The sequence below is a fragment of the Pseudorasbora parva genome, chromosome 8 (genome assembly GCF_024679245.1).
Source record: "Pseudorasbora parva isolate DD20220531a chromosome 8, ASM2467924v1, whole genome shotgun sequence".
NCBI classification, from domain to species: Eukaryota; Metazoa; Chordata; class Actinopteri; order Cypriniformes; family Gobionidae; genus Pseudorasbora; species Pseudorasbora parva.
Window position 1 is genome coordinate 27869692 of NC_090179.1, and position 23349 is coordinate 27893040.

General features: G+C 37.9%; 1 protein-coding gene across 1 annotated transcript in view; it reads left to right on the forward strand.

The window, feature by feature from the left end:
• Positions 1 to 23349, forward strand: part of dph1 (diphthamide biosynthesis 1) — a 127876-nt gene that overhangs the window by 77016 nt on the left and 27511 nt on the right. Inside the window, exons 5-9 of the mRNA XM_067450604.1 lie at positions 3441 to 3595; positions 5097 to 5218; positions 14961 to 15029; positions 17360 to 17516; positions 22791 to 22891. Coding sequence (XP_067306705.1) covers positions 3441 to 3595; positions 5097 to 5218; positions 14961 to 15029; positions 17360 to 17516; positions 22791 to 22891 — 604 coding nt within the window. The remainder of the gene's footprint in view (positions 1 to 3440; positions 3596 to 5096; positions 5219 to 14960; positions 15030 to 17359; positions 17517 to 22790; positions 22892 to 23349) is intronic.

The following is a 23349-nucleotide window of genomic DNA, read 5'->3' on the forward strand; positions in this document are numbered from 1 at the left end:
GTTTATTTATGATGATTTGTTTACAATGAATGACAATTCCTGCATGGCGGATAGTAAGCATTCTACACACATCCATATTTATACAGTAGTAGAACAAAGATCGATAATTACGTTTTTTTAATCAAATGCACTGTATACTTTGACAGTAAGTGATTTCTGATCTTAATGGGATAGTTCATCGGTCATTATTTACTTAACTTCATGTTGTTCCAAACCTGAATTCTTTCTTTGTGCTCACAATTTTTCTTTTTCTTTCATATATTGAAAGTCAATGGAGCCAATGTTGTTTTGACTTTATGTAGACGACAACTGTTCTTCTCTTGTTTTCTGATTGTGAATTATGGCTTCCCAACTCATAAATGCAAACTTTCCAGAAAAACTTGAATTGACCATTTGATTTAAGAGATCATTCGTCTCTGTAGCACAAAAAGACCCACTTTATATTAGGTGGCCTTAACTACTATGTGCTAACATTTTAATTAATAATTTGATATAAAACATGTATTGTGTACATACATATTTTTACATTGTACTTACGTTTTGTTAAATTTTTGCATGTATTTACATCTGTAATTAATTTCTGTAGTTACATTTATCATTACACTGTTGACGCTTCCCTTATACCAAACCCTAGCCTTAGTTTACTCATCCCACCACACCTGTCCCTAGCTTTACCCGTATCCCACCTCACTATCAGCAAAAGTGTTGCATAAAGTAACATCCATGAGTAAAGAGTGGGACGTGCTCGATGTTAAGCGTAATAAGCTGTGAAAAAGAGCTCAATGTGGTTGGTCCTCATGTTGACTGGCACTCAGCTGATGTACGCACACAAAGCCGCCTCTCAGAATTCTGAACGTGTATGGTGTTTGATAAAGCTATTAATCGCAATAAGCTCTGAAAAAACTCAATGCATTTGGTGCTCGCACTAACTAATATACACCTGACGTGTTTGCACAGAAAGCCTTCTCTATCAGACAGCATGCGCAAGCAAATTCAGTTCTCTTTTTTGTCTTATTGCACTTAAGTAGTCAGATAGACGCACAATAATGTCAAAATACCGGTTGTGTGGAGTATTCACATAAATATAGTCTTTTATGTCTTAAATTAACGTAAACAGTTGTGTGTCAATAAATTGGATTGTTGCGTTCGGTCTTAAAGGGACAGAAGCATAACAAACTGCTGTCTGTCTCATTAATGTTAATCAAACAATAAAAGACAAAGATAAAATAACTCACTGCTCTTGACTTATTAAATCTTTAATAAGAATCCGTCCATATTTGATTGATACAGTGAAGACTATGCAGTGTTTTAGCTGCACATTTGATTATTCAATTTCTTGAGTGTTTCTTACTACATGTGCCATAGAATGCATTAATACAATATTTAAAATTATCTGATATCTACATAGAAGGTATGTGGCTTAGGTAAGGGCAAAAATTCTAGATACAGTTTTATAGGTCCATTTGAACCCTAGGATATGTGCCCAGAATGAAATGGTCTGTTTTTGCCTTATTTGGGAGGGTCATTAATAATAATACTGAGCTTTGCTTTGATTGGCTGTTTCACAGCAAGGCTAATTTCAGCAACTCACACAGGTGCAGTTATTCAGCAAACACAATTGCAAATAGTCGAGAGATCCAGGCTTGGATTTATTACAGTTCATCACTGAAAAGGTTTGATGTCAGTTTAGCAAAGAGTACAGAAGTGCCAAATATAAGTTAATATAAAGCAGTGTTCTTTGGTTTTAGTCGCACAAACAGCACAAGCTGCCTGTGAGTCGTGACAGAACACAGACACATTCTTAAGCCGATTATGCCCAGTAAGCCGACAATGAACATAGTCATGTAAACGCGGTAACCCGTTTTCTTTTATCGGAGTATGGTCATAAACGGCGTAAGCAGAAACCGGTCGAGACAGGTAGTTTTTTGCCTCTTACCTTGTTTTCTTGCTGCATGTAAACGCATTAACCTGCTTTCTGTCGGCTATTTGAAGTGTACATGTGTGATGGGTGACAAAAACACAAACTTAGAGCAGATTTAAACACATCCAGACAGAGCGAGCTAGCGTTTTGCATGAAATAAGGACATATCACAAACGTAGACTCGTTTAAGACCCAGAAATTTGTAAAGAGGTGTTCTCTTTTCTCATGCAGCAGAAGAAGCCTAGAAGAGGTTCAGTCAAAACGCTGCATAACTGCAGTTTATTATGCTTCTGTCCCTTTAAGACTGAACGCAAGAACCCAATTTATTGACACACAACTGTTTACGTTAATTTAAGACATAAAAGACTATATTTATGTGAATACTCCACACAACCGGTATTTTGACATTATTGTGCGTCTATCTGAGCCATAAATCTCCCGCTGACATGGCACACGCTTCATTTAACATCACAACTGACGTAACATTTGAAAAACTCAGAGTCAGATATACAGACATTATTATTTTTGACGTCACTACAAGGAAATAACCCGGTTTATTAATAAATTCATGTAAACGCGGTTTACTTGCATTGTCAGTTTACTGGTTTGCATGTAAACGGGGAAAACTGGTTATTTCAATAAGCTGATGTTTTGGAGTTATCAGCTTACTGGTGTGCAATGACAGTTTAAGCAGGAAATCTCAGTTGGAAATTGCTGAAATGCAGTTTACTCGTTTATTAGTGTTTTAAGGTCATCCGCGGGCAAGAGAGGGAGCTTGCGTGCACATGGATGCCAGATTGCAAACTGTAATTAAAACACCTGGATATTATACGTGTTTTACAGGGATTTAAATTATTGAAATCTGGCAAGTGCATGGATGAACACTCAAGCTTATTTTTTTTAAATGCCAGAAATGTTTTTAGTTAACGCAATGAGCACTTGTCAGAGCAAACAATGAATTAAATTTGTGGTATATGAACAATGAATTAATGAATTAAATCCTGTTATAGATAAACCTCAACCGTATGCCATTCAGCTGTGCAGATCCACATTAGTACTGCCTGGCCTTGAACATGGGCTGGTATATGCTAATGTTTGGGGCATAAATCTTAACGATCCTGAATGTTACATCTAGGTCTTAGTGTTATGTTGGATTCCCCCATTTTTCAATTGTCTTTTGAAAGTATGAGATTTACATATGAAGGAGAAAAAAAGTGTGTTTGAGACTCATGGCATGTCAGTTTCATGTACTCATTATTCAACCATACCAAGGTAAATTTTTCCATTCTATGGCACCTTTAAATAAACCTACCGTAGCTGAAAACGTTAATTTAATTTGCATATTAGCTCTTGTATTTGTCCTACTGTTTGTAATTTGCTTGGTCTTATTTTTGTAATAAAATAAAAAAAATGGTATATTGTGATATTTAAAGTTATCGTAAAATAAAATGGATCATACCATGAAATAAGATTTGTTATATCGCCCACCCATATATGCTAATGCTGTTTGTGTCTTCAGTCCCTATAGACTCGACTGAGGGCATCAAGATGCTGTACGTGTTTGTGGACATCCAGATTGACACTGCCCACTTCCTGGACACGCTCAGATTTAACTTCCCTCCTGGCCGTTCGCTCGCCCTCGTCAGCACTATCCAGTTTGTGGCTGCTTTGCAGGTGACCTTTGACCCCCTCCCATTCTTACTCAATGATAACCATTCCCTGCAGTTAAAGATGTTCTCTGATTCATTTACTGTCTCTTTCTCTCTATCACTTACCTTCCTGCTTCAAGGTCTCTGTCAACACATACGGCTACCGGTGTGTTTGTGTGTTTCCTCCTATAACAGTGTATGTGGGTGTGAAATGCAGTTAAAGTTATTTTGAACTGTACAAGAGGAGGAATTATCAGAAGTCATGTTGCACTCAGTACTCCACATTACATAAGTGTGAGGTTTTCTTCCCTTCCTGTCTTTTTTTTTCTTCCTGTCTTGTTCTCTCCTCCTCGCTGTCGGTTTCACCCTCCTGCCTAAAAATGACCCATGTTATTGCTGGAAATAGCACGGCCTGTGTATCGTGTGTGTGTGTAGGCCTGTTCTCGTGCTCTGGGTGGGTGCTGGGGGTCAGAGGGGTGTGAATGTATGTGTTTTTGTTATTCTCTTTGTTCGTAACATCTTAAATCCTAAATCTTAACTGTAATATATCCACCCCCGTTGCATTACTGCAGCTTTCTTGCCTTAATTTATTTGGCAAAATTCTTTAGTTCCTTTTTGTTGGAAAGGAAAAAGCCTGTAGGTGTTGGGAGATGTGCTGGATGACTGTTCTCCTCTGATTGTATCTGTCTCTCCCACTTCTTTTCCACTGAAAAAGGTTTCGTTGCATGTTACCTAGATCTGCAAACTTCTCTCGGAACCAGACCTTGTTCCTACTGACTATTTTGTAACATAACCTGTCCACAAACAAACACTGTGGCATCAGCGGCTTTTGGTGCAACTTTTACGAGTTTATTTATGTATATAATGAATAAAATTCATAACAATCAGTTCACACAGACACTGGTGTTCAAAAGTGTTTTATTTTAAATTATACTTTAATGTATGTGCTTCAATTTTTCAAAAAGATTTTTAATTTCAAATCAATGTTATTATTCTTTTAAACTTTCTATTCATTATTATATCTGAAGAATAATGTGACACTGAAGACTGGAGTAATCATAGGAATACATTTTATATTATAATATGTGTTTGTATTTTCAATTAAATAAATGCTGCCGCTAACGTTATCAACCACAAACTTTTGAATTGTAATAATGCATATAATATATTATGGCAGCTCTGATATTATGCAGTACATTCAGCATGATTATAGTATTGATGTTGATCAATTAAAAAATAAGTTAATACTAAGTTTCGTAGGTTCCAAAATCTGTCCAGTTTGTTCCCCACCAAAAAATGTTCCAAAAGCACCCAAAAATAAGACTTCCCTTTTCATTAAAACCTTATGTGGTGCAAATATTATCCTGCCTTCGGGCCTCTTGCATTTAATGGTTCCTGGTTCAATACCTAGGTATTAGGGGGTTGATGCTGAGCCTTTTTTTTCAGCCCAGAACTGTTTTTTTAAGGAAACTTCAAAACGTGGAGTAGTTGATGGATAACAGCATCCCCTTTCTTTCTCTTCTCAGGTAGCCAGTGCAGAGCTGAAGCCAGATTACGAGGTGTTGGTACCTCAGTGTCGGCCACTCTCTCCTGGGGAGATCCTCGGGTGCACCTCACCTCGTCTGGAGAAGCATGTCAATGCTGTCATGTAAGGAAAAACTCTGCTCTAGTCCGTCTTGAGTGTGTGTAGCAAAAAAATGTTATAATGAGCATTGTGTGCGTGTGTGTGTGTGTACATGTGTGCGTGCGTGTGCGTGCATGTGTGCGCGCGTGTCTGGCGTGTGTGTGTGTGTGTGTGTGCGTGTCTGGTCATGCTATACCCTATGTTGTGGGGAATGTCCCTACAAGGATATTAATACTAATTTTGACCGTGTGTGTGTACATGTTTTATTTATCCTGGTGGGACTTAAAGGTGCCATGAACTGGCTTTTTTTTTTTAAATGTATACTGTTGTCTGAGGTCAACTAATGATATTTGTGTGGTTTTTACATTCAAAAACATCATAACTAATAATAAATAGGCTATTTTTTACACTGGTTTTGAGGCTCTCTCCTGAAAGCAGGGTTTGATGGGCGTGCTGCACTGGAGACTTGGAAGTAAATGCCCACGGCTAGAATTGGATAAGATTTGCATATTTAATGAGCTTCAGCTCCCCTTTCAGCTCAGTTCACATGAGGGAGGGATTGATTTGAAAGCGCCAACCGGAATGATTCTCTCGATCACAGGGCTCGTAAATGTCTTTATCTAACAAACACAATGATTTATTTCTCATCCACCCCCGATTGATTGGAATATTATTTCTGTATTACATGGCCCACACGATCTGTGGATATACGCGCGAAACACACACACACTTGTGCGTGCACTCCCAGATCAAGAAAATGTTACTTCTGCCGACAGGTGTACGTTTTGGTGGCCAATCTGGAAAAATAACAGCCCCGGGACTACTATTACATATAAAAAATACGTTTTACTCACATAAGTTTGTTGCACCATTCCTGTCGGATCAAATATAGAAGGCACAAACTTGTGTCTGCAAATCCAACACCTCAGACTTGTTTACAAACGATTCCGCAGTGAAAAGAAGCAAACACACAAACATTCTTCCCCACATGAGCTGGAACTTCATTAAAAATAGATGTAGTATCACGCATTCCTAATATTAGGATCCAACGGAAACTTATGCAGCAACTGTGTTCTACCACAATATCCTGCTATCTTCTTCAGCATGTTTATTGCTGCTGGCTATTGTGATTCGATGAGTCGGTGGGCGGGGCTACTGAATTACACATGCTTATTATTCTGTAGAGGCGGTGTTTCGCCACTAGATGATGTCAGGATGATATCATTAAAATAACCTTCACTTCAACTTTTACGACCTCATTATTAGGAAAAATAATACTTACCAATAATATTATATCTTACATTTCACAATACAATCAAATCTTAATGGATAGCATCAAGACCCTCCCTACATTTTTATCTGCTAAATATTGTTTCTCAATGTAATGTCACATTGCGTAAGTTAAATGCGTTACAAATGCAGTTTCATGCTGTTCTTAATGAGGAGCGTGTCGAGTGCTGTTGTAACACAGAGGCGAGACATTAAGTAGCAGATATATGTGTGTGTGATCTATTATTCTCTGTATCACACAGCGTCCATGAACAGCAAGCTCTGCTCTTGTGAGATAGAGGGAAACCGTGTATGTGTGTGTGTGTGCATGTGCGTGTGTGTGTGTGTGTGTGTGTTTTTTGCCTGAGCATTTAATGAATGTTATTGTGTGTTTTTGAAGAGAGGAAGGAAGGGAATTGATGTGTGTTTTCTTTAATTTTCACCCATCACCTCTTCATCAGGGCGTCTGTCAACTTTAGACACACAAGAGTGGCCCTGTCACTGACCCCAAAAATGACACGGCTATTATGCAAATAGCCTTTCATAGATCATTTACTTTTTGCCCTCACCCTCTACAAATTAAAAACTTTCTCTGACACCCACGGTGTAGTAATGTGATGTTACATTGCAAAGCCGAATCGCCACCATATAATTAACAGCTTATTAAGCTTACAGACCCCGACTTTCTCATAAGAAGTAATATAGTGGTCGGGGTTCTGAATAAAGTCCCATGGAGAAGATGATTGTAGCTTTGTGCTGAAAAATTACACAGGTCTGTGGCTGATTGGCACCTTTATAAAGTCTCTGTTGAGTTGGGTGGACCATAAAGCGCTCTGTATTAAATTAAATTTGATGAATGCCACAGGTCTTCACTAGGACCCAAATATTCTAAAATATTTGCGTCATATTCGTGTGTTGGTATTTGTCCGTTGGTATTTCGATTTTCAATTTTGGGATTTTAATATTTGTTTTTGTTTTCACACACCTGACATCCCCCTCGAAACGGTTCTCATTCACGTTTGAATATGTTAACACTATCAATATAGTGATAGGTCAAATCATATCTCTTTTTTACAATTATCTTATAGCCTTATTATATTATATTTTATCTTTTTAATAGGATGGACAGTTGAAGGAACCCAACCTTGTTGTACTTAATAAATATATTTTCTTCTTTTTCCCCCATATTAAAATGTTCCCGGCAACTGGATTATTCCCTGTCTAGAGCGCACAGCTGCATGACCTTGAATGGACAGCTTGTAGTTTGGGTTAAGCTGCGTTGGTTAGACATTGTGGAAATAGAATAATATCCTGCACTGTGTGGCCGTGAACGAATGAAAGTGCAGTCATGCGCCTTTTACTTTCAGTTTAGAATTAGCGCCAATTCAGACGGGTTGGTTGAATAGTGGGTTAATTAGCCAATTATTCTTAATTAAAAACACAACCAAAACAGTACAATGACAAACTAACTTAAATAGGCGCTTTTACATTTAGCTTTAAAACCAAATCTTCCCAAATCATGTCATCAGTTTCACTCTTATGATGAATGAAATATGACTCCTGCTGCCAGTTTGTGCTGCGACTCTTGTTCGGCTCACACTCTATTAAGCAGACATGTTCAGTTTTTATTTTTTTAGTGTATATTATCTAACTAAAGTTATTTTTTTATGATGCCAAAGTCAAAATGAATGTGGGCGATGTGTGTTTTTCCGTTTTCCAGTCCTGTCTGTACCTAGAGGTCCTTCTCAAAAAATTAGCATATTGTGATAAAGTTCATTATTTTCCATAATGCAATGATAAAAATTAAACTTTCATATATTTTAGATTCATTGCACACCAACTGAAATATTTCAGGTCTTTTATGGTTTTAATACTGATGATTTTGGCATACAGCTCATGAAAACCCAAAATTCCTATCTCAAAAAATTTGCATATTTCATCTGACCAATAAAAGAAAAGTGTTTTTAATACAAAAAAAGTCAACCTTCAAATAATTATGTTCAGTTATGCACTCAATACTTGGTCGGGAATCCTTTTGCAGAAATGACTGCTTCAATGCGGCGTGGCATGGAGGCGATCAGCCTGTGGCACTGCTGAGGTGTTATGGAGGCCCAGGATGCTTCGATAGCGGCCTTAAGCTCATCCAGAGTGTTGGGTCTTGCGTCTCTCAACTTTCTCTTCACAATATCACACAGATTCTCTATGGGGTTCAGGTCAGGAGAGTTGACAGGCCAATTGAGCACAGTAATACCATGGTCAGTAAACCATTTACCAGTGGTTTTGGCACTGTGAGCAGGTGCCAGGTCGTGCTGAAAAACTAAATCTTCATCTCCATAAAGCTTTTCAGCAGATGGAAGCATGAAGTGCTCCAAAATCTCCTGATAGCTGCATTGACCCTGCCCTTGATAAAACTAGGGATGGGCAACAGTGGTCGAGTACTCGAACGTGACAGCGACGATAAGATCATGAAAACGATGATCGCCCTGACTTTAAAAAATATATTTGTATATTTCTTGGATTTGTTATTGCGGCATTTTGGACGGTATGAGGTCTGATTGCAAGTTGTAAGATTACTTGCTTAATACTTGATTATATGTTGTCTATATCTAAATAATCTCATATAGGACAACGTTTGGTTGAGTTTAATAACCAGCTAGCGAAGCGCTGCCGTTATTTCGGCTGGTGTTCATTCTCTTCAGCTTCAGCTCAAATGCGAACAGCCCGACATTATCGACTCTGGGTTATTTAAGACGGTCATATTATTTTTAGGTAGGCTATTTCTTTTTCAAAATCATTGATGATATGATGCAGCAGTGTTACTCATTTTTTAACAGTAGATCTGTTTTAAAGTTGTTTCTCATGGATTTGAAAATGCGCAGTGATGCTGTAGCGTTGTTGTTAAGGGAAGAGCGCGTTCAAAATGAGTTTCGTTTTCAAGCCTGCAGTAGCACGGCCAAATTCACGTGCGCATTTGCGTCCTTTTGGGCAGATGTAATAGGCATATATCTGATTAATCTCATATAGGATGCGTTTGACTGAGTTAATTAATTCTCTAGCAAAGCTCTGCAGGGTGGTGTATTCACAGTTTCAGCACAAATACAATGCCCGATCTTTGACTGGGTTATTTGAGACGGTTATTTAGTTTCTTTTTCAAAGACATTTATGCATCATTATCTAATAGTTATTTTTTTATAGTCATATGTTCATATTTGCATAGACATCTTATGTTTTTGTCAGCATACATTTTTGTAACAGTCTTAAAATAGTTTCATATCTCCTTGACAGAGACGCCCCGCCCCCCGCACAAGCCCCGCCCACTGTTAATCGATTACTCGTTTTTTTGAGACATGTCAATGATCGAAATGAAAAATGGACAAAAATGCCCATCCTTTGATAAAACACAGTGGACCAACACCAGCAGCTGACATGGCACCCCAGACCATCACTGACTGTGGGTACTTGACACTGGACTTTAGGCATTTTGGCATTTCCTTCTCCCCAGTCTTCCTCCAGACTCTGGCACCTTGATTTCCGAATGACATGCAAAATTTGCTTTCATCCGAAAAAAGTACTTTGGACGACTGAGCAACAGTCCAGTGCTGCTTCTCTGTAGCCCAAAGTGGCTTGACCTGGGGAATGCGGCACCTGTAGCCCATTTCCTGCACACGCCTGTGCACGGTGGCTCTGGATGTTTCTACTCCAGACTCAGTCCACTGCTTCCGCAGGTCCCCCAAGGTCTGGAATCGGTCCTTCTCCACAATCTTCCTCAGGGTCCGGTCACCTCTTCTCGTTGTGCAGCGTTTTTTGGGTTATCATGAGCTGTATGCCAAAATCATCAGTATTAAAACAATAAAAGACTTGAAATATTTCAGTTGGTGTGCAATGAATCTAAAATATATGAAAGTTTAATTTTTATCATTACATTATGGAAAATAATAAACTCACAATCACAATATGCACATTTCTTGAGAAGGACCTGTATATTTTAAAATGTTATGATCAATAAGTTACGACAAAATATGTTTTTACTTATGTTTTAATAAGTAAATATTTTTACTTATGTATATGTTTTAATACAAAATATGTATTTTTGTTTCTGTTGTCCATGCAGTGTCCGTTCTCAGAGCATATAAGCCCTGCCCACGTGAGGTGCGCTGCTTCTTGAGATTCCTGCCTTTATTAGAAAGAAGAATATGTCCAGAATATGCCCCCTCCCTCTGAAGCTTTGAATATTCAGTGTTGATTACTACTGAATAAAAAAATGCTATTAGGACCAGCCCTGGTCTTAACGCAGACCTCTGGTTTCCGCTTGGGATTTCTTTTGAAACAAGGCAATTCCGTCTCATTGCTAAAGACATAATGAACTAAACTGTGGGTGAATGGGTTGGTGCTGTGAACAGCCATTTTTAGAACTGCAAATTGGGCCATTTTTAATCTTGTATTCTCAATAGTGCCATCTCCATGAAATGCATCAATTTGTGGCCGTTTAAGTTATACCACTAAAAGCTGAATCTGGGAACCTCTTAGAGTTTAATGCCTCTGATATAAATGCAATATTTGTAATAGAGGCACTTGAAAGAGAGTGTTGTAATCCGTGAAAACTGGTGTTTAATTACAACAACATATAAAGGAAAAATAAAAATATGTAGAGGGGAATTTTTTGGTGAATGACAGTGTCCGACAGCTAAAAGATTCTGCCTTTGCAGGTGGCAAAGTATGGACATATAAAGGCATCAGAAAGTTTTTTAGGAACTGAAAAGTATGAACATGAAAACTATAGCATGTACAGCACTAAATACTTAGTTTGGGCTCCTTTTGCCTGAATTACTGCAGCAATGCGGCATGGTATGGAGTCGATCAGTCTGTGGCACGCTCAGGTGTTATGAGAGCCCAGGTTGCTCTGATAGTGGCCTTCAGTTCTTCTGCATTGTTGGGTCTGGCATATCGCATCTTCCTCTTCACCTCCCCCTATAGATTTTCTATGGGGTTAAGGTCAGGCGAGTTTGCTGGCCAATTAAGAACAGGGATACCATGGTCCTTAAAACAGTTACTGGTTGCTTTGGCACTGTGTGCAGGTGCCAAGTCCTGTTGGAAAATGAAATCTGCATCTCCATAAAGTTGGTCAGCAGCAGGAAGCATGAAGTGCTCTAAAACGTCCTGGTATACGGCTGTGTTGACCTTGGACCTCAGAAAACACAGTGGACCAACACCAGCAGATGACGTAGCACCCCAAACCATCACTGAATGCGGAGACTTTACACTGGACCTCAAGCAACGTGGATTGTGTGCCTCTCCTGTCTTCCTCCAGACTCAGGGACCCTGATTTCCAAAGGAAATGCAAAATTTACTTTCATCAGAGGACATAACTTTGGACCACTCAGCAGCAGTCCCTTTTTGTCTATAGCCCAGACGAAGACGCTCCTGATGCTGTCTGTTGTTCAAGAATGGCTTGAGACAAGGAATGTGACAGCTGAAACCCATGTCTTGCTGTTTCTGCGTAGTGGTTCTTGAAGCACTGACTCCAGTTGCAGTCCACTCTTTGTGAATCTCCCCTACATTTTTGAATGGGTTTTGTTTCACAATCCTCTCCAAGGTGTGGTTATCCCTATTGCTTGTACACTTTTTTTTCTACCACATCTTTTCCTTTCCTTTGCCTCTCTATAAATGTGCTTGGACACAGCTCTGTGAACAGCCAGCCTCTTTTGCAATGACCCTTTGTGTCTTTCCCTCCTTGTGCAAGGTGTCAATGGTCATCTTTTGGACAACTTTCAAGTCAGCAGTCTTCCCCATGATTGCGTAGCCTACAGAACTGGACTGAGAGACCATTTAAAGGCCTTTGAGTTAATTAGCTTATTAGAGTGTGGCACCAGGTGTCTTCAATATTGAACCTTTTCACGATATTCTAATTTTCTGAGATACTGAATTTGGGATTTCCCTTAGTTGTCATTTCTAATCATCAAAATTAAAAGAAACAAACATTTGAAATTATATCAGTTTATGTGTAATGAAAGAATATAATATGCACGTTTCACTTTTTGAATGGAATTAGTGAAATAAATCAACTTTGATGATATTCTAATTATTTGACCAACACCTCTATACACTCCTGAACAAAATCTTAAGACTAGGGGATTCATTGCAAGTTTTACACATTTTGCACTTGTGGATCATAACCAGGTTGTAAGTGCTGATTCAAAATGCCAAAAGAAGAAACAGGAGAGTAAAAAATAGAGAGTAGGCAATTTATTGAAAACTGCATTTAAACTGAAACAGGCCGTTCATCAGCTGGTCAAAAGTTAAAGACCATAGCCCAAAAGAAACGCACAACAGTACTAAACGTGTCAAAAAAGGACTCAGTAGTGAGTAGCCCCACCGTTCTTGTTGATCACTTCAAAAACTCGTTTCGGCATGCTTGATGCGACTGTTTCCAGGAGGCTGGTGGGAACGTTGCTCCATATGGTGAAGATGGCTTCACAAAGGGCCGTTTGACGCCCCTGCACAACCTGAAGCTCCATTTTCCCATTGAAGGAAAAAGCACCCCAGATCATGATGGAGCCTCCTCCACTGTGCCGCGTAGAAAACATCTCAGGTGGTCATGCCAGTAACATTAGAAGCCATCAGGACCATCCAGGTTAAAACATTTCTCGTCAGAGAAAAAATTTTTTTTTTCCAATTTTTAATGTCTCATGTTTGGTGCTCCCTTGCAAATTCTAAACGGATATTTTAAATATGAATTATAAAGTTTGTGTCGTGGGAGGAGACGTGGCCTTTGAAGACGTTTTTTGTTCTTGAAGCCCTTCTCTAGCAGATGACGTCTTATTGGGCTATTGGCTATTGGGCTGCAGTCAGCATCAGTAAGGGCCTTAATTTGGGTTGAGGATCGACCTGTGTCTTCACGGACGACCCGTCGGATCCTGCGGTTCAGTGCAGGTGAAATCTTTTTGGGTCTACCACTTGACTTTTTTGTCCCATAACTCTCAGGATTTTAAGAAATGTAAAATGACTGTCTTACTGCGTCCAACCTCAGCAGCGATGGCGCGTTGCGAAAGGCCTTGCTTGTGCAGCTCAACAATCCTGCCACGTTCAAAGAGAGGAAGCCTTTTTGCCTTTGCCATCAGGAGATCTTGACAGTATGACTGCTTGATGGACAATGACATGAAAGCCATATTTTTGTGCAGATTTTACTTTTTTATGGCTAAGGTCTTAAACTTTTGATCAGCTGATGAACGCCCTGTTTGAGTTTAAATGCAGTTTTCAATAAATTGCCTACTCTCTATTTTTTGTCTCTTGCTCCTGTTACTTCTTTTGGCATTTTGAAGCAGCGCTTACAACCCGGTTATGATCCACAAGTGCGAAATGTGTAAAACTTGCAATGAATCCCCTGGTCTTAAGATTTTGTTCAGGAGTGTATTTCACTGTGATATGACATATTATAATAGGTGGCACACAATATTCGGAACCTGCCGCCAAATCAGCCCTGACCCATCGATGCATGGAATCCACTAGACTCCTGCAGGTATGCCATGCACCAATATGTTATCAGCAGATCCTTTAAGTCCTGTTGCAAGGTGGGACCATCATGGATTGGACTTATTTGTTCAGCACACTCCACAGATGCTCGTTTGGATTGAAATATGCCAAGTCAACACCTCAAACTTGTCGTTGTGCTCCTCAAACCATTCAGAATGGATATTCATTAGATTATTGCAAATACAACCTAATTGATAAAACTTGTAGATATACCATCTCAACCAATAAGTAAATAAAGACTAAATCAATATCAACCGATAACTTCTAATATATCATGCATCACTTTCTGTCTGAATCCAGGTTTCATAGCAGGTACAAGACAGCATGACAGCCAAACATTTTGTTTTTGTTTTGTTTTTTGTTTGAGGGACAAGGTGAATGAACGCTAAGTGTGTTTTTCTGTCACTGTGTGTGTGCGAGAGTGAAGTATGGCAGGTTTAGCCTTTGCTCCAGTGGGCCCAGGGGGATCCCACCCACAGTATGTTCCATAGTGTTTCATAAACGTGTCTTAATTAGCCTTTCTAATTGTGGCTGCGTTCCCCAGGGCGTTCCATCAGGTTTGCCAGGTTAATCTATACTCCCATTACCTGTGGCAGGACTTCTCCTGTCGGCACATCTGAGGATAATTACTGTGTTGAGTTCAGTTTGCGTGCTGTCTGCATCATGACCTAATGCGTGATGCAGGTTTATTTGTAGAGTATATGGATTGTAGCTCATCAGCCTCCGTGTCTATGACTCGCTGTCTGACTGGTTAATGTTGCCAGGACTTTGAAGTGAGTAGGTCTTGCCCTGATTGCTTGCTGAATGTTAGAAGGGTACTGCTCTAGTTTGTGAGTCCTCATGTCCGGGACCCATTGGCCTTTATATTTTCTTACACAAATCCCAGAGGAAGAATGGAGTTAGCAGAGTTTTATTCTTTCTTCCCACTCAGACTTTCTCTCTGATAGAGTTGTGTTTCTGTTTATAGCTATCTTGGGGATGGTAGGTTTCATTTGGAATCCATCATGATTGCCAACCCAGAGATACCTGCCTACAGGTAAGCCAATGTGCAATTTTACACTCCTTTATTTTTTTACTCATTTTTTATTTATTTTTTTTGCGCTAAAGCAAGCATCATTACTGCAGCTCATAGTCTTTAAGCTTTGATGTACAGATCCAGCAAAGAATAAATATCTGTAACACTTTAGGGTTCAGTTATTAACTAACTTTTTTATTTATTTTAATTTTTATTAACCTTAATATCCAAATCATTCAAATTCAGACTTTTTGATACTCTTTGGTTGCTCCCTCCTCTTGTACATTTTCAGTTATTTATTTATTATAAGGTGCTATCAAAATGAGTGTTAACACATGCAAGATATTTTTTTCAGTTTAACGTGTTAAATATTTAACTAAATGAATGCAGCATCAGTGTTTCTATCATTTTTTGGCTAGCATTACATTATATGATCATGCTCTTATTCATGCAAATGCTTTTAAACCATTTAAGCACAAGAAGACAAAAGAGAACAAGCTGTTTATGAATCTTCTGACAGTGCACCAGTATCGAGTTCTTTCACGCTTGAGCAAACAATAACACGCAGTTATGCCAAAATGTCTGTTTTGTTGATCATTCTTATAGGAGCAGTCTTAAATGAGTTAAATAACATATTAAATTAACTAAGCTTTCATGTTCATCCGTGTCATGTTCGGAAGCGGCAGGTCTTAGTGACAGCAACCTAATAAACAAAGTTGCTGTGATGTCTGTCATAAATGTTAATCAAAGAGCAAAGGTAAAGGTATGTGTAGCTTTAATAAGGATTAATCCATATTTAATGTTTAATTTATATAGTTAAGAAATAAGATGCTGAATAACTTGTTTTGAAGGCCACAGGTAAATTTGACATTTATTATAATAGGTTTATGTGAAGATTGGTTTAAGTCCACTTAAATTTAATTATAAACTTTCAGTTGTACTGTAATGTTGAATGTCTATCATTAATGCTTCATAGAGGTATCAGGATTAGTGATACTGGCCTTCATCCATAAAAATATGCCATTACAACTAGTTTTCTTTGTCTTTAAATGGATACTTCACACAAAAATGAAAATTTGGTGTTTGTCTGCTTGCCCTTAGGGCATCCAATATGTAGTCGTGTTTGTTTCTTTATTAGAACACAAATTAAGATGTTAAAATCCAACAGTTGCTCGTATAATGCATGTCAATGGGTTTTTTCTATGAGAGCTACTATGAGAGTAAAAAACACATGCATATGAATCCATATTAAACCTTACGGCTTGTGATGATTCATTGATGTCTTAAAACACGAAACGATCAGTTTCTGCGAGAAACTGAGCAGTATTTGTTATTTTTTTACCTCATAGCAGGTGAATCTCATCTAGTATTCCCAACGCCACTACTTAGAAGGTCAAACCCCTGTGCGATCATATCTATATATATATATATAGAGAGAGAGAGAGAGAGAGAGAGAGAGAGAGAGAGAGAGAGATTCCTCATTAGTGCATGCGCGGATCGGTCGAATGAGGCTATCTATGTACACATCTACACATCTATGATCGCACCAGGTTTTGACCTTTTTTTGGTGGACTTAATGTCATTGGGAATACTAGATGAGATTCGCCTACTATGAGGTTAAAAAAAAAAAAAACACAAAACGATCGTTTTTTTGTGAGAAACCGAACAGTATTTATGTTAAGACATCAATGTATAATCACGAGCCACAGGGTTTAATATGGATTCATATGTCTATGTGTTTTTTACTCTTCTAGTGTCTTTGGCATGCATTATACGAGCAATGGTTGTATTTAAAAATCTTCATTTGTGTTCTACTGAAGAAACAAACACTCCTACAATATTGGATGCCCTGGGGGAAAGCAGATAAACATCACATTTTCATTTTTGGGTGAACTATCCCTTTAAGTTGTTTATACATTAATTTGGAGATTAACTGTAATTGTATTACAATGTAAAAATATGAACTTTTAAAAAATGTAATTGATTGACAGCATTAATAATATAATATAATAATAATATAATTGTTATTTGATGTTGAATCAAATTGCTTAATGTTAAAGCTAAATTGACTTCAGCTTTTTACATACAGCCTTTAATACAGTTATCTTAATATTGTATTTATTTTGTTTGTTTATTGTTTATTACAAGTTAATCAACTGGTGGACAATAAAATGGGAATTAAGTCCCATAGACTTACATTGATTGAAGGATCCAAGCCATGCATAGGAGTCATGTTGGAAGGTTTTGCAACAATCTTCAAAACATTTCAGAATTTAGGGAATTTTCTTCTTTTCTCTTTTTTTTTGACCTTTTATTGTTTGTAAATAATGTGTTGGCCTCCATATCTGCAGGTATGACCCATACAGTAAAGTGTTTTCTCGAGAGTATTATGACCATGAGGCAATGCGGGCCACGAGACTGCAGGCCATAGAGAGAGCTCGCTCGGCCAAGAGATGGGGCCTCATCTTAGGCACCCTTGGCCGCCAGGGCAACCCCAAAATTTTGGAGGTAAGATGTCTGCTACCCTTTGTGATACAATATGTTTTCTGTTAGTGTAAAGTTGTCTACCTTCCTTGCTCAATTCAGTCTTGCATCTGGGCTGAAAGAAACGCACGCACACACACACCCTGCGGCATTTGGCCGAGAGGAGAGTTCACCAGGGGCATTAATCGATTGTTTTGGGAGGGCAGGTCGTCTCCCTCTCTTCTTCCTCTTCTTCTCCTCTTTGTTCTCTGCCTCTTTTCATCTGTTCATTTGTATGTATCTGGATTTGGCTTTGTTTTAGCAGCTTTTTCTCCGTTTCTCATCACATCCGTTTTAATTGGTATGCACAGAGAAGATGAGTGAGATGAATTTAGCACATAGACAAAGAGATAGTGGATGGAGATTCAGGTGGTGATCTCTGTAGCTCTCGTCAAATATTTTTTCCATCCCTGACGCTCATGCCTTATTCCTGCCAGAGTGCCTTTTAGATAAGTGAATCTCAATTTGTGGGTCGCAACCTAGAATGAGTCGCAGGTCTGTTCTGACAGGTCTGACAATATGCTGCTTAAACAATGCTAACTTGAAATAATTAAACGTAGGTAACCATATAATTGTGCTTAGTTGACAGCTTATAATTTTGGGGAGGATACTGGGGAGGGGAAATCCTCACATATCTTGACAGTATAATGATGTGTTATACAAATAAACCAGAATAAGATACATTTAGAAACTAAATGCTCAAACCACATATTTTTTTAACTGTAACATTATGTGTGTGTGTGTGTGTGTGTGTGTGTGTGTGTGTGTGTGTGTGTGTGTGTGTGTGTGTGTGTGTGTATATATATATACACGCGCGCACACTCACCTAAAGGATTATTAAGAATCATTTTCTGGTGGGAAAAAAGAAGTAAAGAGTATTAAGGTAAACGTACCTATTAAGCTCAAGTACCCATTAAGCACACTACTAACTTTGTGCTAAGGTTATAAAAAGAAAAAAATAATGTATCATCCTTCTTGATTTCTCAACTAAATGATGTGTTTGTACTATATACCTCCTGCAATTTCAATCAGCTAATCAGACTATTGCACACTGAGACATGGCTATCCCATATCCCCATATCCCATATGTGGCCATTTTGAAAGCTTTCACCAAAAGAGAAGTCCCTTAAATGTGCTTTTTTTTTTTTTTTTTTTTTTTTTTTTTAGATGTTTAAGCTTTTGTTTTCGATAAGTATAACACTTTGCTGCAAAATTAAGATGATATTATTTAGACTTTTGCATATTATATCCGGGAACTAGGATGTGGGAAATAAATCAAGTTAGATCCAGAATATAGTTTTAGCAGGGGCTACAGAACAGAGTTTGCTTACTAGCTGTATACGATTGTGCGCTACAGTACACTAATATATTACTTCACAGGCTTTACTGGCTTATACTTTTAAATCCATTATATTATAAATTTACAGTTTATTGATGTTCTGTGATTTTACACTTCTATAATTTTTAAAGGTTTCATATTATTTTAAGGTGAGCTTAAAGGGTGCACTAATGAAAATCAATAAGAAAAAGTATAATTTCATATATTTTCTATAATAGCTGTTCATATTCAAATATGTATGAACTTAATACATGACCTAGATTATGTATTTAGCAAAATTGTCCTTTTAAATTTGTTAATTAAAATATTTGTTAATTAAAAAAAAAAATAATAATAATAATCTCAGTGTGCTCTCTTTAAGCTCATCCACATTGAACGTCTATGTAAATAGTTTTATAAACAGACTTTAAATATTAACTGATGGCTGTCACTTCAAGTTAATAGTTATAAAATGATTCTTTAAAAATGTTGTTTAAAATAAATAAGAATTTTTCCAAACAAACATGTTGTGAGCTTAATAGAAACAGGAGTGTGCTTAAAGGGTACAAACATGTATACCCATTAAGCACAGCCAGACTTTTTACATTTAATGATATACATCTTATTTTAAACGCATTTGTTATGGTGTAAGATCACTTTCAAAAAGATGTATGCACAACTTTAAGCATTCGTATTCGTATTTTTAAACATTTGTGCGTAAATTAACTTAGGCAGGCAAAATTAAGTTTTCATACACGCAAGTCGATAAAATTACCTTTGTGTTTTATGTGAGTGTTGCTCTAGAAGCGATGACTGTAAACCTTCACGAGTACAACTCTGATTTCTACGACTACAAATTCTTCACTACGAACACAAATTCAAGTTTGTGGGTACAAGGATAAAAAAAGGTGAAACGACGTCACTGCCGTCCCAGGGCAGGTAATCGAACCTCGATTCCATCTAACGCACATGCGTCAAAGGTGAACGATGGCTATTAACAACAGACCTGAGGCTGCTAGGCACGAGTTGTACTCGTGAAGGTTTACAGTCATCGCTTCTAGAGCAACACTCACATAAAACACAAATGTAATTTTATTGTCTTTGATGATGTGTAAGCGTCATCATGTATGAAAGCGTGTTAAAGCGTGTTTGAAAACGTAATTTTGCATGCCTACATTAATTTATGCACCAATGTTTAAAAATACGAATGCTTAAAGTTGTGCATACATCTTTTTGAAAGTGATCTTACACCATAATTTGTCATTTAAAATAAAATGAAATATTATTGTGTGAGAGATTAATATTTTATTTAACATTACTTATACTCAAACCAATACCCTGTGCACTAAAATGTCTCGATGTAGATTTTGGTGAGCTTAATAGGTACGTTTACCCTATATCTAGTGCATTTATCTAAGAAATGTCTCTGGATCTATATAACACATCCCTGCATGTTCTGCTGTATTTTTCATATAACATATATTGGATTAACAGTGAAGAACAATTATAACTAAGCCAGCTAATTTCATACAATTCGTTTGGAGGAGATGAGCAGGGCCTACTTCCACTACTCCGACCCTCAATACCCTCACACTCTTTTTAATGGTTGTGCTTTGAAGCTGTCCTATTCACCTGAATACCTCCTCACTGATGTCTGGAGGTTTTTGCTGGTAATATTTGTGGTCCACTGGGTTTCACACTTCAAAGTGTGTGGGGAGAGTCAGGTAATGCATCACTTTATCCAGAAGTGAGCAAGAATTGTGGTATTATTCACATTCCGGCTGCCTATCACTGATAAATGAACAAATAAAAGGTGCATTAGAATAAGTTTATACACACTTAAACTTGTTTCATATTGTAGTAGGGACCTCCTATGTCTTTTTTTGTTCTTAAATTATACGTGAAGTGTATCATTTCTGTGCCACTAGCATCACTGGTTGTGCAGTAAGTTTTAACAACAGCCCTTTTTATACTTGTCAGTAATTTACACAATGTAACAACTTTTTCATATTTCCTATGAGGGTAAAATGATACCACAAGTGATCTGCAAATGTGTAAACTATCAAAGGGTTACTTCAGCGATTTAACATATGGCTTTCCTCAGCTCTCATGATGAATGTAATCTGACTCCTGCTGCGTTTGTGCCATGACTCTCATTTGGCTCACTCACATTATATTGAACAGACATGTTCAGTTTTTAATTGTAGTATCTGTTCTCTAACTTAACTGCTTTTATGAAAATGAACGGGTGGGAAAGTTATCCAGTAATCCAGCAGTGTCTTTGGGAGTAGCCTCTTAGGGCAGTGAAGCAAATGCATTCTGGGAGTTGTTGTCTTTTATCCACATGAGCCGAAAATACATTTTCTCTCTTTTCTTAGTCTAGAAGGCACCAAATTCATAACTAATTTCCCATTTCTACTACATTAAAGGGTAACTAAACCCTAGCGAGTCTGACAACTGTCAAACAAGTTGTCACTACGGGTCTCAGGTGCACGCCCCCCGCTCAGCACCGCCCTCGTCTCGTCCCCTCTGTCTCCGCTGGGCTCTGCCCACTTTTGCAGCATTTTTCAAATATTGCCAGAGGGCGGAGTTAGGCTGTGAACAGGGGGTTTAGTTACCCTTTAATGACCCAGTTTAAATAAAAAGCTTAATGCTAAATCACTGAAGTTATCCTTTAACACGGAATAAATGTCATTCTGTTTTTCCAATTTTTTCCACACTTTAGGCCGAAGGCTATTATAGTCATGGCAGAGTTCTTTTTCATTCTATGTTTAGGGGTAAAACAAAGTTTGAGCAGCAATTATACCGTTAGCAAATATCCCAACGCTGCCCACTCTACTGAGAGCAACGGTTAAAATTATTATCTGTTGATATTTAATATGTCTAAATTAATGCTCATATTTCATACTATATTATCCAACAAACAAAAAAAATATCATCATGTTGGAGAGAATTTTGATTGGCTTTCTTTACAATTTTACATTCAGTGGTCCGTTTTGTCTTTGGTTAAGCTGTGACAAAGTTGGAATTGAACTCGCATCAGAAAATGTCTTTGCATGACAAACTGCAAGACAGTGAATCATCTAAATATAATTTTTAGAACTGAGTCAGATAAGATATCTTTTAAACAGGACAGCAGCAGGCTCAGGCTAAAATTGAGCTGGATCATGATCAGATGATATGGGCTAGGGAAAATGTTGAGTGATAAATCACTGCAACGTGTCCTACTGTCTATGAAATATCACACATTTTATTTTGTAATAAGTCAGAAAACACTCATAATGCACTCTATTTCGAGATGCATTTGTTTTAGAATTCTGCCTGATGCTGATAATATATTGATAGTTATTTTCTTGTTATGACTGATAACTGATTAAATTATATTACAATTGTTTTCTAAATAAATGCAAGATAAAACATTAAAAACCCATTGGAAAAACCCAACTCTACAAGTGAATTAAGCCGTCACAACTTTATAATTCATAGTATTAAAAGTTTAGTAGTGTTTTTAAACATTAACCTTATGTGAGTCACAAATAAATCAATGCAACAAGGCTCCACAATATTAATGGAAAAATTTGAGCTAAACTGGCCATTTATGCACAGAAGTAATGGTGGTTACTAAAGCTTTGAAGAACATAAAGGGTTTACACAAGCTGTTTACACACGTTCAGCATCAGCGGCCCTGTGAAGATTTCTCATTAGGCGATAGGAAGTGGTTTTCTTGTTCTTCAGTAAATTTGGGAATTCTTGGTTGTAATGATGTTCTGTTCTCTTTCCTCCTTCAATGTTTGATGTGGGCTGTTCGCTGACCTTGAGCTCTGTGCATGAAATTGTTGTTTTTATGTAAATAAGTGTAACAATCAGTATTCAACTCCTCTCTTTCTTTCTTTCTTTCTTCCTTTCTTCGTTCTCAACCCCCCCCCCCTCTCTCTCTCTAGCACTTAGAGTGTCGTTTGGAATCTTTGGGCCGTTCGTTCACACGTGTGCTCCTGTCTGAGATCTTCCCCGGCAAGCTGGAGCTCCTGGCAGACGTGGACGCGTGAGTCGCTTCCCCATCTACATGCAGAGTCACGCTCTCCATTTCACACAATTAAACATCAGCTAATGTGCATCCCATGAAGAAGCTCCTCCATAAGGTGCACATTAATCTGAGTTTCAGCATACCCTGAGGACAAGGCGAGAGCCAGTAGAAATATCACTGCCGAATATGTCAGACGGGGTCACAGGTTTTGTTAGTGAGTAGCTCCCCTGTGGCATGTGTCTTATTGCTGTGGTGGGCTTTGAGATTATTGAAGTTCTGTGGAACAAAGGAGTTTTGTTCTGGCCTTCTATTTCAGTATATATACTGTATATAGATGTTGGAAGTCATTTTTGTTGATGTTTCACAGGCCAGTGCGATGTAAGAACCTGGAAATTTCAGAGTATTTTAAAATGGTGGCTTGTGTATGTATGTGTGTGTGTTAGGGCTGGGATAAACGATTATTTTTTAAACGATTA